General features: G+C 39.1%; 1 protein-coding gene across 1 annotated transcript in view; it reads right to left on the reverse strand.

The window, feature by feature from the left end:
- LOC126457869 (protein Gawky) overlaps positions 1-19,144 on the reverse strand; it is a 288,179-nt gene that overhangs the window by 119,961 nt on the left and 149,074 nt on the right. The window contains exons 9-13 of the mRNA XM_050094525.1: positions 15,790-16,062; positions 15,195-15,488; positions 11,004-11,171; positions 4,931-5,081; positions 1,530-1,737 (exon numbers count right to left, since the gene is read on the reverse strand). Coding sequence (XP_049950482.1) covers positions 1,530-1,737; positions 4,931-5,081; positions 11,004-11,171; positions 15,195-15,488; positions 15,790-16,062 — 1,094 coding nt within the window. The remainder of the gene's footprint in view (positions 1-1,529; positions 1,738-4,930; positions 5,082-11,003; positions 11,172-15,194; positions 15,489-15,789; positions 16,063-19,144) is intronic.

A 19,144-nucleotide genomic window follows, 5' to 3' on the forward strand; every position in this document is an offset into this window, starting at 1 on the left:
AATGGTTTCTAATTTTTTTCTCACTTTCACCATTTGTAAATGGTGTCTCTAGAATTAAAACCATAATTCTTTGTCAACAAAGTACATACTGAAAATCTGGTATATACAGTAGGCGAATCTTGCGGGTAACAGATTCAGTGGATCATGTGCGACATTAGAAGAAAAAGACACAGATTGTATGTAACACTACTGAATCTGTCTCAATGGCATGGATAACTATCAAGTGCACATGCTACTTTTCAAAAAAAAAATATTTTACATATTTTTAGACTGTTTGTGCTACTCCTGGAAAAAGAGCTAGTGCTCGAAATCTAGTGTGAATGCAGTTTTCTGTCATCTGTTACTATGCTCCGCGCATCATCCCATTGTAGGTGAGTGGTTGCCATTTCCTAATTTTACGTATTACATTTTTATCTGTCACTTATCACCACTTTTACCCCTGGCAACGTTTGAGAATGTGAAAAATGCTGAGCAGCACAGCGATCACACTATAGGCTGGCTGGGTAAGTCAGCTGACAGGTCAGAGGAAGCTGAAGACAGACGTCTTTCAATAGAATCATATCTTGTACAGAACTGCAGTGTTCAAACCAGTGATCAGTTTGATGACAGCTTTATCTTTTTGTAACAAAATAATAAGCAATGAGTTTCATAAAAGAAATTTAATTTCTTTACCGGTGTTGGACATTTGGTACCCTTCCTCAGAAGATTATACCTACCGCATTATTTGCGACTGTCAACAAAAAGAGGCATACAGCAAATTGTACAGATACTATGAACCATATGAACATGGCATTTTGCTGTATGCCTCTTATAGCTGAACTCACAAATAATGCGAAAGGTATAACTTTCTGAAGAAGGGCACTAAGTCCCAAGAGCTAGTAAAGAAATTAATTATCTTTTATGCAGCTGGCTGCTTATTATTTCGTTATATACAACTACAGTTGCTGAAGATGTATAAAATACTACATTTTATCTTTTTTATATACTTTACTGACAATTATAATAAAAATGGCAAATGCAGATTTCTGTAACATGAAATAACAGCAGCACGTTTTTTTTATCAATGACTGAAATAATGGCAACTCCAGAAATATCAAAAAGAAATAACAGATATATCAAGTCTCCAGCAGACAGATATTTAACATCTATACTGCCCTCTATTGGAAGGGTCAAGTGCTGAACAGTATGAATAGCCGCATGCCTTTATCTCATGCCAAAACTACAGCAACAAATTCTAAGTTTCAAAAACTCTATATTTGTTTTGAATCTCTCACCACTTGTGTGCGTGAATATTTTGTTGTGGGATTCCCACACTGAAGCAATTCATTGATAGACCCTTCTTTATTAGAGACAAAACAAGAAAGGAGACAGGAATAATGAAAAACTAAGTAATGTGACTATAACAGCTGAGTGTAGTTTAGAAACAAAGCAGAGCACAGGTGTCAAACTTTTTATTGTTTCAGCAATTCACAATTATGCAAGCTGCATAGTAGCCTCATACAAGTTGCTATGGGATCAAATTTTCTCACCTGTTTTGGAGGATGCCCCCAAGAACTTGTGTCCATATCACCATCCATCCAGCCACCCGGGTTGAGAGGATTCTTTGCTTTCGGTCCAGCCCAAGAAGTTGGAGTGAGAGGTGGCTCATTCCAAGAATTAATGCTGGCAGCAACCTTTGATTCATCACCCCAGCCAGCATTACTTGCATCATGAGTGGTATCACCCCACGACCCATTTCTGTAATTAGCAAAATGACAGTTCATAGACTTTTGCTGCAAAATACACATAATTCAGGCTGTGGTAATGACTAGAAATGAACTCTTCAATAAAAAATAATTACACACAGAAGGATTCCAACAGATATTACAGAAATCTCTGAAAGGTAAATAACAAAAGACAATGAATGCCTCTCTGATACTTGAAACTTATTTCCAAATTTCTAGTTAGTAGGAGCCAGTTTACATACAAGGTAAACGGCATGAGTAGTACAATAATTGAATATTGTTATACAGAGCTTCATGCGAGTCATATTAGCATCCTTCAAAAATAAAATTTAAAAAATTAAGACAGTCAACAGTGTGATAGAAGTTAAAGCAAACAAATTCTGTTACGTATTTCAAAATGTCACATATTCTCACATATATCAGGAGAGCAACATTCAAAAATGATATATGTATTCAGTGAAAATATGAAACTGTTTGACATTAACTTGAGAATGTAGAAATACTATAGTGAATAGTGTTTGAGGTGCAGAAACATGTACAAGTGGATTAAACAGTTTAAATATCTCATATATGTCAGCAATACTCATCACAGTATATGACCAATTCAAATCTCAACTGCCACATTACAAAATTGCATAACGGCATTATTTGTGAAGCCAACATATAAAAATTGTGTTTTGTGTATGTTTAATGTTTCAACTGTCCACACAATTATTCATGGTAAGTTTAATTTTTTGTTCTCTTGGTAAAAGTGTAAGCCCACTGTCCAGAATTTAGCAGGAGACACTTACATCCTTCTGCTGGAAGTTTATTTATTTGCATGTACACCTTAAAAAAAAAAAAATAAAATAAAATAAAATAAAAAATAAATACATAAAAAAACCTTCATGGTTCAAGTATTCAAGACAGTCTTCGATCCCTCTACTCAAATAACATTTCCACTATTCCCAGTAAAAGAGTCATACAATATATACACAGTTTTAAGTGCAGGAGAGCTAATTATCACAAAATATGTTCACGGTGGGTTCAGACAGTGGACTAGAATCCACAATGACACCAGTTTTTATCCTTTTCGTTAACATAGGCTATAATTATAAGTGCATTATCACTATTAACCAGATTCAAATTAGTGAAGTTGGTAACAATTAGATGGTTCAAGATTTGCATATTTAAATTTCATCATGACTAACGACCAACAACTGTTGTATACAAGTTTCACTGAGTGAGGTCTGTCCTATGTAATGACAAATGCACTATTATTATGTATTAGGGTCAGTCAATGTTCTAATTATCACTTCAGGGGGAAAAGGGGGGGGGGGGGGGGAGGGAGTTACGTAGTTAATTATTTGACACAATCCAATGATAAAGTGCAGACGGGCTACAACATTATGTTTCGACTCCTCTAGCAGGATGTTTCGGCTCCTCTAGCAGGATGTTACGGTAATATAGTGCGGGAAATTCAATATGTACCACAACTGACGATGTTCCCCCCCCCTTTTTTTTATGGAAAAAAAACTATTTTTTTGAAGTGTTATCTGAACTTTATAACTTCCCCTCAAATATGTCATTAAGTATGGATTCATACATATTTGTTGCTAATTTCAATGCAAAGGTTTCTGGACAGTGGAGAGTGATTATGTGCAATTTGGTATCAGTCACACCTGAACCAAGTTCTCCACTCGCTGTACCTATTGACAAATGTGTAAACCTATTTAATATTTAATTAATGTCTCTGCATACAGTATATTATAGCTATTTGCAACCATTCTAGTAAGAAAAACTGTTTGTAAGGAGACAAACATTAGTTGAAAAAAACCTCATCCTGTTGAGTTAAACAGAAATAGAATGTACAGTTAGGTGGGTGAAGTAAAGTAAGTCATCAACTGTATTCTATGACTTTCTAACTTGAGCTAAATGTTTAAAACTGAGATTTTTATCACAGATTTTTTAGTAAGTGAGTGTGGAGGTCAGAGGCTTAACACTACTTTGGAGAAGAAAAACTACACGACTTTCGAAAAATAAAAATGAGATGACATTCATACCGTACTATAGCAGGCGGAAACCAGGAGGGAAAGGGTCTGGATGGAAAGGCAGATAATGGTAGGGAGAGGGAGGATGGATGGAGAATGGGAGATGGAGGGAGAAGGGCAGAGAATGAGGGACAGAAGAGGGAGGGCAGTGAATGAGGGAGGAAGGGACAGCACAGAGAATGAGGGAGGAAGGGACAGCACAGAGAATGAGGGAGGAAGGGACAGCACAGAGAATGAGGGAGGAAGGGACAGCGCAGAGAATGAGGGAGGAAGGGACAGCACAGAGAATGAGGAAGGGAGGAGAGAGCATAAGGAATGGGAGAGGGAGGGAGGGAGGGAGGAGATAGGATAGGGAATGGGATAGGGAGGGAGGGAGGGAGGAGATAGCATAGGGAATGGGAGAGGGAGGGAGGGAGGAGAGAGGATAGGGAATGGGAGAGGGAGGGAGGGAGGGAGGGAGGGAGGAGAGAGGATAGGGAATGGGGGAGAGAGGGAGGGAGAGAGGGGGGAGCATAGAGAATGGGAGAGGGAGTGAGGGGAGGCACAGAGAACGGGAGAGGGAGTGAGGGGGGGGAGCATAGAGAATGGGAGAGGGAGTGAGCATAGAGAATGGGAGAGGGAGGGAGTGGGGAGCATAGAGAATGGAAGAGGGAGCATAGAGAATGGGAGAGTGAAGGAGGGAGGGGGTATAGAAAATAGGAGAGGGAGGGAGGGGGTAGTGCAAAGAAAGGAAGAGGAGGGCAGACAAAGAATGCAAGGGGCAGAACACGAAGGGAGGGAGGGGGCTAGAGCATGAGAGGGGGAGCGGGGCAGAGAATGAAAAGGGAGGTGCGTGGCGGGGGAGGGGGGGGGGGTAGCAGAGAGGAAATATATCCAAGAAATCACAAAGGGACTGCTGTAGTGTATTTACTATTAGACTGACTATTACTGAAATGTAATCAATACGTTTTGTTCAGAGATGTCCAGTGGTGCGTCACTGGAAAGTTGGTTGGGATGGGGATGTTGCTCAATGATCTACTTTTCCCTCTACTGATTCAAACTAAATAAACCACATATTTTAGTAGACTCCAGGGATAAATAATTTTCTCCTAATACACTGAGTTACAAACTCACTTGATACTGTAGTAAATTACTGCGTAAAGCATTGCTGCCTGTAGATCCAATCACAGCACTCACCTTCCTGGTTGGGCCCAAATTGGTGTACCATCAGGTTTTGCTCCTCCAGATGTGTTTCCTGGAAGTCTGTTTTGTGGCATGCCTGGAGGACATGGCATGCTTCCTCGCCCAACATTTGGAGTTGGCATTTCCTTCCAATGGGACACCTTACCTGTTAACATACATGTGTATGTTTTGTTTAAAATAAATGGACGGAGTTTACATAGACTAATAAACCAGGAAACATAGCACGCTGTGAATTTGCAGTATCTACAGCAAACAACCTTAAATCATTTCCCTTGATGTGTGGTGGCTGCTTTGTGCACAAAAGCAGTTTTTCATGAAATAAAATAATGAACGATTTGTTATAAACTGCTGCCAGTCACAACAATGAACTTACAAAATTTATTTTTCACCCATAATCTGCATTTCAGCTGTTAGACCATCACTTGGCATCTATCCACAATTAGTGGAAATTAACCATGTTTGCATAAACATGAATACTTAACATTTCACTTAGCTACTGTAGGTCTGTGGGACACAAGATAGGGTAAGCAAAAGCTACATTTTATCGCGGGAATTTACCACATTATTGCAGTTGTAAGTAACACAGATTATCTACACATTCTACTGAGATGTTGCACAATATGGAGCATTGGAAAAAGATATAAACAGACACATAGCCAAAACAGCTTCTGCTGATTACTGTCACAGGGAACAGAAATTTGCTTTGTGAGTGTATTGCAAACTTCATGACAGTTCCACCACCAGTGTCTACAAATCATGATTACATACACAAATTTAAAGTTTGTTTCAGAAGTGCAAACCTGTGTGTACATGCCAACGATTGTTGTCCATCACACAAATAAACTGACTACCATTAACAATCCTATTATGAACTACGTATCCAAAGTACAATTTGCCCTTGGATATATAGCTTATATCTAATGTATTCTTTTATATAATACTGGATCAAATTTGTTAAAGAATGTTAGACTCTACATTAGATGTTTTATTTAAGATCCATTTTTATTGATGTATTTTCATTTCTCCCTTAACATATTTTTTTTTTATTTTTATTATTGCCTGTGGAATGCAGCTTTTGTAAATAGCATGTCTAAATAATGCTGACTCTATTTTTCATGTCTGTAGATAGTGTATCTTAGAGTGGTACTATAACCTTTTTCACATACACAAACACACTCATGTAAGGACACTTTAATACTGCCTTACAGCTAATCTAGTTTGATGTTCAGCTGCTTCTCTCTCATTTTAAAAATTATACATATATTACACTGTCCAGTCACACTAACGTGTCTACCTGTCAATTGCATGAATAACCATCTTTTCCAATGCAGACTACATCTACATTTATACTCCATAAGCCACCCAATGGTGTGTGGCGGAGGGCACCTTACGTGCCACTGTCATTTCCTCCCTTTCCTGTTCCAGTTGCGTATGGTTCGCAGGAAGAACGATGGCCGGAAAGCCTCCATGCGTGCTCAAATCTCTCTAATTTTACATTCGAGATCCCCCTTGGGAGGTATAAGTAGGGGAAGCAATATATTCGATACCTCATCCAGAAATGCACCCTCTCGAAACCTGGACAAGAAGTTACACCACGATGCATAGCGTCTCTCTTGCAGAGTCTGCCACTTGAGTTTGCTATAGATCTCCGTAACGCTATCACGGTTACCAAATAACCCTGTGACGAAATGCGCCACTCTTCTTTGGATCTTCTCTATCTCCTCTGTCGACCCGACCTGGTACAGTTCCCAAACAGATGAACAATACTCAAGTATAGGTCGAACGAGTGTTTTCTAAGCCACCTCCTTTGTTGATGAACTACATTTCCTAAGGACTCTCCAAATGAATCTCGACCTGGTACCTGCCTTACCAACAATTAATTTTATATGATCATTCCACTTCACTTCAAATCGTTCCACACGCACACTCCCAGATATTTTACAGAAGTAACTGCTACCAGTGTTTGTTCTGCTAGCATATAATCATACAATAAAGGAGCCTTCTTTCTATGTATTCGCAATACATTACATTTGTCTATGTTTACGATCAGTTGCCACTCCCTGTACCAAGTGCCTATCCGCTGCAGATCTTCCTGCATTTTGCTGCAGTTTTCTAATGCTGCAACTTCTCTGTATACTACAGCATCATCACAAAAAGCTGCATGGAACTCCCGACACTATCTACTAGGTCATATATATATATATATATATATATATATATATATATATATATATATATATATATATATATATATATATATATATATATAAAAAGACCAATATGTCTGCTTGTGTCTGTATGTGTGGATGGATATGTGTGTGTATGTGTGCGCGCGCAAGTCTATACCTGTCCTTTTTCCCCCTAAGGTAAGTCTTTCCGCTCCCGGGATTGGAATGACTCCTTACCCTCACCCTTAAAACCCACTTCCTTCCGTCTTTCCCTCTCCTTCCCTCTTTCCTGATGAGGCAACAGTTTGTTGCGAAAGCTTGAATTTTGTGTGTATGTTTGTGTTTGTTTGTGTGTCTATCGACCTGCCAGCGCTTTTGTTCGGTAAGTCACCTCATTTTTGTTTTTATATATAATTTTTCCCACGTGGAATGTTTCCTTCCATTATATATATATATATATATATATATATATATATATATATATATATATATATATATATAACACTCCCCTGTGGCACACCTGATTATTACTTCAATGTCTGTAGACGTCCCTCCATTGAGAACAACATGCTGTGTTCTGTTTGCTAAAAACTCTTCAATCCAACCACACAGCTGGTCTGATATTCCGTAGGCTCTTTCTTCGTTTATCAGGCGACAGTGCGGAACTGTAACGAATGCCTTCCGGAAGTCAAGGAAAATGGCATCTACCAGACAGCCTTTATCTAATATTTTCTGCGTCTCACGAACAAATAAAGTGAGTTGAGTCTCACACGATTGCTGTTTCCGGAATCCATGTTGATTCCTACAGAGTAGATTCTGGGTTTCCAGAAATGACATGATACGCGAGCAAAAAACATGGTCTAAAATTCTACAAGAGATTGATGTCAGAGATATAGGCCTATAGTTTTGCACATTTGCTCGATGACCCTTCTTGAAAACTGGAACTACCTGTGCTCTTTTCCAATCATTTGGAACCTTCCGTTGCTCTAGAGACTTGCGGCACACGGCTGTTAGAAGGGGGGAAAGTTCTTTCGCGTACTCTGTGTAGAATCTAATTGGTATCCCGTCAGGTCCAGTGGACTTTCCTCTGTCGAGTGATTTCAGTTGCTTTTCTATTCCTTGGACACTTATTTCGGTGTCAGCCATCTTTTCGTTCGTGTGAGGATTTAGAGAAGGAACTGCAGTGCAGTCTTCCTCTGTGAAACAGCTTTGGAAAAAGGTGTTTAGTATTTCAGCTTTACTCGTGTCATCCTCTGTTTCAATGCCATTATCATCCCAGAGGGTCGGGATATGCTGTTTCGATCCACTTACTGATTTAACGTAAGACCAGAACTTCCTAGGATTTTCTGTCAAGTCAGTACATAGAATTTTACTTTCGAATTCACTGAACGCTTCACACATAGCCCTCCTTACGCTAACTTTGACACTGTTTAGCTTCTGTTTGTGTGAGAGGTTTTGGCTGCGTTTAAATTTGCAGTGAAGCTCTCTTTGCATTCGCAGTAGTTTCCAAACTTTGTTGTTGAACCACAGTGGGTTTTTCCTGTCCCTCACAGTTTTACTCAGCAGATACCTGTCTAAAATGCATTTTACGATTGCCTTGAACTTTTTCCATAAACACTCAACATTGTCAGTGTCGGAACAGAAATTTTCGTTTTGATCTGTTAGGTAGTCTGAAATCTGCCTCTTATTACTCTTGCTAAACAGATAAACCTTCCTCCCTTTTTTTATATTCCTATTTATTTCCATATTCAGGGATGCTGCAACGGCCTTATGATCACTGATTCCCTGTTCTGCGCTTACAGAGTCGAAAAGTTCGGGTCTGTTTGTTATCAGTAGGTCCAAGATGTTATCTCCACAAGTCGCTTCTCTGTTTAATTGCTCAAGGTAATTTTTGGATAGTACACTCATTATAATGTCACTCAAACTTCTGTCCCTACCACCCGTCCTAAACATCTGAGTGTCCCAGTCTATATATGGTAAATTGAAATCTCCACGTAAGACTGTAACATGCTGAGAAAATTTATGCGAAATGTTTTCCAAATTTTCTCTCAGTTGTTCTGCCACTAATGCCGCTGAGTCAGGAGGTCGGTAAAAGGAGCCAATTATTAACCTAGCTTGGTTGTTGAGTATAATCTCTACCCATAACAATTTACAGGAACTATCCACTTCTATTTCACTACAGGATAAACTACTACTAACAGCAACAAACATGCCACCCCGAATGCATGCAATCTATCCTTTTTGAACACCGTCTGTGCCTTTGTAAGAATTTCAGCAGAATTTATCTCTGGCTTCAGCCAGCTTTCCGTACCTGTAACGATTTCAGCTTCGGTGCTTTCAATCAGCGCTTGAAGTTCCGGTACTTTACCAACGCAGCTTCGACAGTTTACAATTACAATACCGACTGCTGCTTGGTCCCCGCATGTCCTGACTTTGCCCCGCACCCTTTGAGGCTGTTGCCCTTTCTGGTCTTGCCCGAAGACATCTAACCTAAAAAACCACCCAGTCCATGCCACACAACCTCTGCTACCCGTATAGCCGCCTGCTGTGTGTAGTGGACTCCTGACCTATCCAACGGAACCCGAAACACCACCACCCTATGGCGCAAGTCAAGGAATCTGCAGCCCACACGGTCCCAGAACCGTCTCTCAGCCTCTGATTCAGACCCTCCACTCGGCTCTGTACCAAAGGTCTGCAGTCAGTCCTGTCGACGATGCTGCAGATGGTGAGCTCTGCTTTCATCCCGCTAGTGAGACTGGCAGTCTTCACCAAATCAGATAGCCGCCGGAAGCCACAGAGGATTTCCTCCGACTGCTGTGAGACATGGAGGAAGAGAGTGAATATAAAGGTTCCAGAACCTACTGACAGATTCGCATCCCAGCATACTCCACTGCTATCACTGCCTGCACTAGGTTTCTCAGTCTAGAGGCAATGGTGCGAACAGCCTGATCAATGTAGTCCCACAGATTCTCGATTGGGTTTATAGCTGGGGAGATGGGTGGTGACGGGAGTACAGAAAAATCATCCTGGTACTCTTTGAACTGTGCACATACACTGTAAGCTGTCTCACATGTTATCCTACTGGTAGACGCCATCGGAAAACCAAACTGCATGTAGGGGTGGACACAGACCCCAAAGATAGATGCATACTTGTGTTGATGCACTGTGCCTTCCAGAATAACAAGGTCACCCTGATAATGCCTTCCTGCCTGGACCCTTCTGACAATTCTTGCAGGATGTCTGCCTTCAGGTGTTCCACGTCATAACTGTCAACAGTCAACTGTCTGATGAAGCATTAATACGATTCATCTACTCAGGCAACCTGTCGCACTCAGTGGAAAACCAATTGCAGTATTGGTGTGCAAATTCCTGCCTTCGTCACCGAAGTACAGCAGTCAGCATGGGTACATGAACCAGGTGCCTGCTGTGGAGATCCATACATAGTGCCTTTGTTGAATGGTCATTGAGGAGACACTGTTGGTAGCCCCTTGGTTCACTTGATGGTCAGCTGCTCAACACCTGCACAGCTATTAGCCCGTACACATATCCACAGTTGTCATTCATCCTTATCTATGGCTCGTGGTGCATCACAGCTGCCTTTGCACTGGTTTTGGATCGAATCAATGCACGGTATACTTCAATCACAGCGGCATGCAACCAGTTTCCAAAGGTAACCATTCTGGAATTGCTTCATCCTTGGGCTGAAATCAGATGACCATGTCCTTCAACTCCAGTGCCAATCACTGTGTTTCCATATTATGACAACTGCACGCTTTATACACCCTCCACTGCCATCTGCAAATGATTCTCGCACACTGACATCGAACCTAGGCAGTAGCCACACTAATGTGCTGGATGTTGTATTAGATTACATCAGAATTCACTGCTGTTTAACATACCAATGCGACTAGATTGGCTGCCCCAGAATGATGTTCCATCATCGTAGTTTGGCAGATTACGGCGTTGTGCTGGAGGAGACGGTTCTTCCCAACCTGATGGTTTGGTGACACCCACACTGCTTCCCAAAGTGAGATCTTTTGGGGGTGGGCCAGCCCACTGGTTTACGCCTGAAAGAAGTACAACAGTGGGGTTTGTAAAAGTTATTTGCTGTTCCTACCATAGCAACAACAGTAGAAAAAGGAATATTCAGAGAAAACCAGAGGCTGCTCAGAAAAATCAACTATAGAAAGACTAACAATGAAAATGACAATGAGAACCAAATTAGGATAAGCAACTTCAAACATTAAACACACTGCACTTTAATCCATCAAACATTTCACCATCTGTTGATCAACACCATATTAAAAAGTAATTTTGCAACTCTAATACGTTCAAGTCGGTATAGATAACTTTCCCCTCGCTGTGGGGATTATTCATGCTTATCGTCATCTGACGGCACAGCTTTTCTTGTTTCTTCCCTTGGGATGGCGGTCATATTCAAATGCCCTATGCTACTATTTTAATATAGTAATATTCTATTTTGAAAGTGAAGTAAATCCACTAAGAATAATAAAAAGAAATAAATAAAACAAATGGGCTTACATCACCTTCACAATAAACGGTCCAATTAAGGCATGTGCATGACACGATGAATGTATTGTTCAAACCATTACTCTCAAGTGTTGCCAGAGATACTGTTAATGAATGAACATTTTAATGAGACATCAAAACCAAGTGTACTTTATGTATTTGCAGTTACTTCTGTAATTATATTTGTACCAATTCACTCTGAGCTATCAAGTGACTTTCTTTACTGAAGTAAACAAATCTACCATGGAGGAAGAAGACTCCAAGTTTCATTCATTGTCAGGTGAAGATAGTGAAGATAAGGAACAGCAGCAAATAAGAAAAAAAAATAATAATAATAACAAATGAGTATTGGAAGAAGAGGAACTGGTAACTGAAAATGTTGACTGCAATTACACTTTTTCTTTATAGATATTATTCTTGATTGAATAAAGATATTAGGAATGATATCTGAAGAAGCAAATAAATATGCTGTACAATGAATAAATTCTTTACCTAGCGGCGGAGGACACCAACAGGCACTGCAGCTTATTATGGGAGGCGAAATGGATACTTTTATTGACATACTGCTTATCACAGGTGGAAAGCAACAACTGGTCTAAAAATAACAAGTATACAAACACATGCATAAAAGACGCCATGAATGTTATCTTTTTATGCATACTGAAATTTTTACATTTTTTGGACAATACCACAGTTAAAACTGAAGAGTGATTGAATAAATTTCTAAATACTGTTGAAGCAATTTTTTATACTATCAACAATGCTGTTATGTCTGGCAATAACATTGTTGTCAATGAAAATATACTTTCATGGAGAACGTCACAGTTTTCACAAATATATTTCAGGCATGCAACATAAGCATGGTATAGAAGTATATGAATTGTGTTTTCTTGGAGCTTACACTTGTAAAATTGACATTTATGCCGGGAAAGAAATGCAGGATGTGGTAATGAGATTAGTACAGGCATTATTATTCGAGGGATATATATTATTTATACATAGTTAATACATGAGTGTCTCTTTGGCTGAACATCTTTTGGAAAAAAAATTGTGGAACTTTAAAACAAACAAAAAAATTTGTCACCATCGCAAAACAAAAACTGGGTGACATAATGATGCTTGAAAATCATAGCAGTATTAAATTTTTGAGATGAAGTGACAAGTGTAGGCTAACTACGTTCAAGAGTCAAGCATGTGCAATTCTTCACAGGGAAAAAAGTTAAATACAAGCCTGATGCTGCCTTTAAAAAATGAATAATATAATAAGCAAAAAAAGGGTGCTGATTTATCCGTTCAAGTGACATCGTCTTATAGTTGAGGGTATTCAGCACAGTTGTCAATCGTGTGATTATTGCCACAACATGTTTTAGAAGAACATTATCCCACAAGGGCTAAAATCAAGGAAACCAGATACATTTATATGGTTTACAGACTTCCTGAGTTATAGCCTACGCCGCGCCCCCCCCCCCCCCCAAAAAAAAGGAGCATTAGGTCTCATTACAACTTCAAAACAAGCTGCAAGCATGCATTGTCAACTCAAACCATAAAAAAACACAAACCATAAAAAAATCACAAACCATTAAAAAAAATCACAAACCATTAAAAAAAATCACAAACCATAAAAAAAAATCACAAACCATAAAAAAATCACAAACCATAAAAAAATCACAAACCATAAAAAAATCACAAACCATAAAAAAATCACAAACCATAAAAAAATCACAAACCATAAAAAAATCACAAACCATAAAAAAAATCACAAACCATAAAAAATCACAAACAAAACAGTGCATCCACCATTCCCGAGGTACAGTTGCAAAACAAAGTCGCTGCCATCACCTACCAACAATGATATTTACGTAAAGCCTAATGCTCAGCACCAATGCTACTACTGATAATACTGTCTGTCATAAGATCTTTGAGAAACGCCAGTCTGGTCCTGACTCATTCTAACTTAAAACCACCTCTATGCTGCAATCTGAATGAAAACAGCATGCAAAAATTTATATCACTTGGTAAAATGTGTTGGTGGCTGCTTCTTAAGGAGGGTATCGCTAAAGTGTGCCCAAAAATGATCTTTAGGTACTTCCTTCCTCTCATTTAAAACACCGACACACTCCTCTTTTCAAGGCACAATAAATCTCTACCTCCTCTGAATTTGATACCAACCCCCCTTTTTCCTCAATGTGTAACACCCTCATGCTTTCCAATATATCCCCAATGAATACTGCTCATTCTCAAGATGGTTTGCTACAGCTGACATGCTTGACAACTGTGCTTAATATCCTCAAACTGCTTGAATAACAGTTGTATGATGGCTTTACAGCAGTTATCCTTTCTACAGTTGTTTGTGGGAAACTGTTAAATGGTATATAAAACTTGTTATACAATTAATAAATAGGAATTGCATAATAAATATGTGGTATGTAAATCATAGATGGGATAATATACATACAATATTCTACACTTTAGAGAACAAATCCTTGGTCATCTTTAGATCAACATTCACCACACTTAACAAATGTACACTGAAAAGCAAACACCTACAAAAAGAGTTTCACATTTCCTTGAATCATATAAAGAGCCTGCAAGAAGTAAAAACAAGGGGTGGTGATTATTCCACCAGGAAAGCTATAAGAGTGGCAATTTACTGCAATCACCGCGAGGGCCAGCCAGCACCCTGAAATGCTTTGAAATATTGCATAGCAAACAAACAACACGTTAAGTTTACAACAGTGAAGTATTGTGTTTTTACAAACAACTTTTTGTTCATTATATTTATAATATAATGTTCAGTTAAGTTTATAATACAAAACTCCATTGTTTTTAATACTGCAATTTTGTTAGTTATGTTTATAATTTTCAGGTGAAATACAAGTACTACTACTGTTTTCAATTAATGTATGTTAAATTTCCATTATTTAAATTTTCAGCTATATGGCAAATTTTTCTAGTTGGTATTTTACACTATCTGACAGAACATTCAAGTTCGAGCCACTGATGGTATACACCGCCCAATGGCAGACTCCACCGTGCTCCGTCTTGAACAAAGTTTAGAAACATTGACAGAAGAAAAATTTCATTATTTCCACCCTGAGCTGCTGCTAAAATCTTTATTTAAACAACCAGTTTCGGTTAACTGACCATCATCAAATCCTTAAAAGCAATTACAGCATCATATAAATATAAAATCATTGACATCAAATGATAAACACATATTAATATAAATTAAATTGCCTATATGTTAACTGTGCTAGGCAATGCACTCTTCTGTATCACATGAGGACTTGGTGTTAAGGCTGCGAACAGATGCATACCACAGAGTTGGCTCTTTGCAGTATGCAATCGTTCACAGCATTAATGCCAATTGTTGATGTGACAAATTCGTGGTTTTATTATTGGCCTTCAACGACTTTATATTGACCTAATATGATACCGTAAATGGTTTTAAGAACCTCATGATGGTCAGTTAATTGAAACATGTCATTTTTCAAATACCTATGAGGTGGGAAAAAAAGATTGACATATTTTCCACTAAAATTTACAATGTTGGAACAGACCTGCTGTAGGGACTGTAGGTGGCACCATCTTCGCCTGTGACGGTTGCCCAGTGTGGTGTTGTGCAGCACCATGATGTGGAGCACTTGCTGTGGGGTGTGCTGCCCACATAGCACTCGTGTCACCTCCTGCCCCGACACCAACACCACTACCGTTCAAGCGGCGAGGATCCCCCACTCCCACTCCAGTCGCAGCTCTCATCTCACCCACGCCCCGAATGTCCCTCACCCCTACATCTCCACGCAATCCCCCCTCAACGACACCATGCATATGCTCTCGTGGGCCTAACATTCCACCTGAAAGTAAGAATTTACAAATCAGTAGGGCTTTCCCCCTGCATGACACAAAATTCAATAAAAACCAACAGTTTTGTTCACAATTCAGTATACTCAAAAACTCTACCCTCTGTCAGTCACATTGTGTATGTGAATACTAAACACAACATCTCATAGTCTTTAAAAAAATTCCATGAAAGTGTGAATTCAAGAACAGATTTTACAAGAGGAAACACGACCATTAAAAAAACTATTCTTGAGAATAGAATCCATCAGAATAATTATCTTACGCAGAACAGCAATGCACATGTGCAGTACTGACCACCCCAAACGGCTGCTGCAGCAGCTGCAGCTGCCGCCGCCGCACCAGGAGCTGCAGGTCCACCCCACTGAGACGCTGATGCCGTGGGGCCTGGGCCAGGGGGAGCTGTAGGGACACCCGTCCACACATTTGAACTATCTGCCACATCATCGTCCTCACCCCACGTGCCTCCGATGTTGCTACTCGGTGTATGGCCCCATGGTGTCTTTTGAACAGCCTGCGAGGGTGGTGGCTGACCACCATTGCGAAGATTTGCTTCCCAGAGGTCTGTCCCTACAATAAGATTACAATTTTTAATAATTGCTAACATCATAAAAAACTTGAAAGCCACAGCAAACAAAAATGATGCAGGTCATGGAGAACGCAACTGTACAAATTCCACCACACTTTAAAAAGTGTGTGTGTGTGTGTGTGTGTGTGTGTGTGTGTGTGTGTGTAAACCCAAAAGATCAATGTGCACTGTTTACTGTGATGGTAACACTGATAATTTACTCTTCAGATAGGCAGAATATACTTTAATAGATACAATAAGCTTAATAACATAAAGAGTGAAAGAAGAAGACTCATAAATGAGTCTAATTTACTAACAACAAAAGGTAACAAATTAACTGCAGAGACAGGTAGAAGTTCTCCACAAAATAAAATCAATTTTGATTGTGTGACTGTACACATAGTCTTCAAACTGTTTGCGTGCTCAGCTCAGCACCTGCAATAAATGACAACTCTTGACAGACATAATGTAGATCAAGTCACACAAGAACAGGAGAGTAAATCTAACAGGATGTTGCCAAATTTGGGGAAAAAAAACCATAGAAAAACAAACTAGGAATGACCAGTGGACATTAAAGCACTACTACACCTAAATCAGGGATGGATATGAAGTAATCATGCATGTGGAGCGCTCTCTCTCTCTCTCTCTCTCTCTCTCTCGTGTATGTGTGTGTGTGTGTGTGTGTGTGTGTGTGTGTGTGTGCCGCTAAAATGCCATGCTGTCCGAGTAGGAAGTGGGGAACCTGCAAAAGTGCAGAATTACACAGCAGTGCAGTCGAGCCAGGAACACGAACAGCTTGCATGTGGCTTGGTTTCATATTATGCCATATTTGGAAATTCAAAAATCTGTACCTCTGTACAACACATCACAAAGAGCAATTTATATTGTTACTGATTGTCGGTACAAGAAAATATGCCTAATAAAACTATATGCACTGAATTGTTCCCTGAAAAATACTTACAACATCTAAACTGTAGGCAGAGAGGCAAAAACAAGTGGTACAGCATGCCGTTAGAGGTGGAATGAATGTTTCTCTCACATTTTGTTTCAATCTCACTTTATTATCTACATTTGTTCTGCTAAAATCGCAAAGATTACATTAAAAAAAAGCATTTAAGACATAATGAAAATTATACCTGGCACAAACTGTCAGAACACGGACACATGGAGACAGTTTAGCAAATTTTCGACAATCGGGTTGCCATGTGATCGTTGTATCTGTTAATGTTTTAGTGTGATTAAAAATAAAAGTTATGTGATGGCAATAATGTGAAATCTTCACAAGCAGGCTAGGGTGATTATTTGTTGCATTTGTAACTTTTTCAAATATGAATCTGGAATCTGAACTCTAACTGCTGACATTTGAAGGCACTACAGAAGCATGTGGTTTTGGCAAGAGAACTGTGAAGACACTTATAAACAAAAGTGACACAGCTATTGTATTGCAAGCTTAGGGAAAGTTGGTTTCATGTCATCTAAAAGCATCAAAATTGTGAGAAAATTTAACACAAAAGGATTCTTTTGACAACGCTGCTTCAAAGTGCTTCGTGTGAATGGTTAATAACTGACAACACAAAAATTTGTTACAATTGTGAATGAAAAAATTGGCTGCAAAGGTAGCACTTGGTCAATGTAAAGAATTTTAGACAACACTGGTTTCAAATAAGTTAAGGAGAGAGGTTCTAGTTGAAGAAAGTGACACAGGAGCAGCATGAACCACATTCCTTATAATGTATGATACAAGAGATGGTGGTAGTTCAAGAGTGTGTTACCTAGATAAAGCCTGATTGAATCAGAATCATTCCACGAATACCTGCTGGAAAATGAGACATGGCACTAGCAGTTGTAAAGTCCTCATAGGAATAAGTCCTTGAATAATTATTTTGAATGTTATATTAAAAAAAGATGCTGTGACTTACCAAACGAGAAAGCGCTGGTAGATAGATACAATAAAAAAACACACAAACACACACACAAATTTCAAGCTTTCGCAACCCACGGTTGCTTCTTCAGGAAAGAGGGAAGGACAGGGAAAGACAAAAGGGACAGGTATTGTCCCTTTTTCCCCCTAAGGCAAGTCTTTCCGCTCCTGGGATTGGAATGACTCCTTACCCTCTCCCTTAAAACCCACATCCTTTCGTCTTTCCCTCTCCTTCCCTCTTTCCTGATGAAGCAATCGTGGGTTGCAAAAGCTTGAAATTCTCTTCAGTGTGGGCTGGGAAACTTCAGGAAGAAGACTTTAATACGGAAGTGAAGACCGACACAAGCCTTGAATCTATCATCGTAAATTTTCACTCAGATGATTCAGGCAGAGACTCAGATCGCAGTGATGATAGTATTACAATGTAGACTTTGGAACAAATTAAAGTAATAATATTTCTTAGTTTTGGTGACTCATGGTAAACAAAATGTGGATTCCAACATCTACATTGCATAGATAGTATATGAGAGCTTCCTAGCCTTTATTTTTTAGAAATTTGTATCCAATGAAGTATGCAGACTATAGAGTTCAACATATTGCCTGAGGAGAAGTTAAGCCCTTCCCAACATGTTGTATGCTCTAATAATATAAGAGAAAGTGGCCAGATGTACTGGTCAAAAACTTATTTCCACATGTAACCCCTGTCTTTTTAAGTCACAAATTGGAAAATGCCTTAAAATGGTAGGGAAGTTTACCTGTCGAGATATAATGGTTTTCGATGTTACTGGTAAGCATTCCCTCAAGTTATGCGCAGAAGACTTAACTGCTTGCTTGTTCAATGGATTGTACATGTGGTCTTTCACTGTAATGTCGAACAAGTTAATTTACCCTAATAATATCTGTTGACAGTGAAAATTATAACAACATACAAACATTTCTACAACTGTCTTTTGTGCTGATCTTTTCTACTAGTAATTCTTTTTTACGCACAGTAATTACACTTAACTGAAGTCCAACACACCCATAAAAATGCATTATATATATTTTCAAAAAATTCTATGGAGTAGAAACAGTTGTCAACCAAATTAATGATTTCGGTTTGTGTTTGAAGTTAATTTTGCTGTGGATTACATTTTTACATATAATACAGTTAAAACTGCAAT

This window comes from Schistocerca serialis, chromosome 2 (genome assembly GCF_023864345.2).
Source record: "Schistocerca serialis cubense isolate TAMUIC-IGC-003099 chromosome 2, iqSchSeri2.2, whole genome shotgun sequence".
Lineage (NCBI taxonomy): Eukaryota > Metazoa > Arthropoda > Insecta > Orthoptera > Acrididae > Schistocerca > Schistocerca serialis.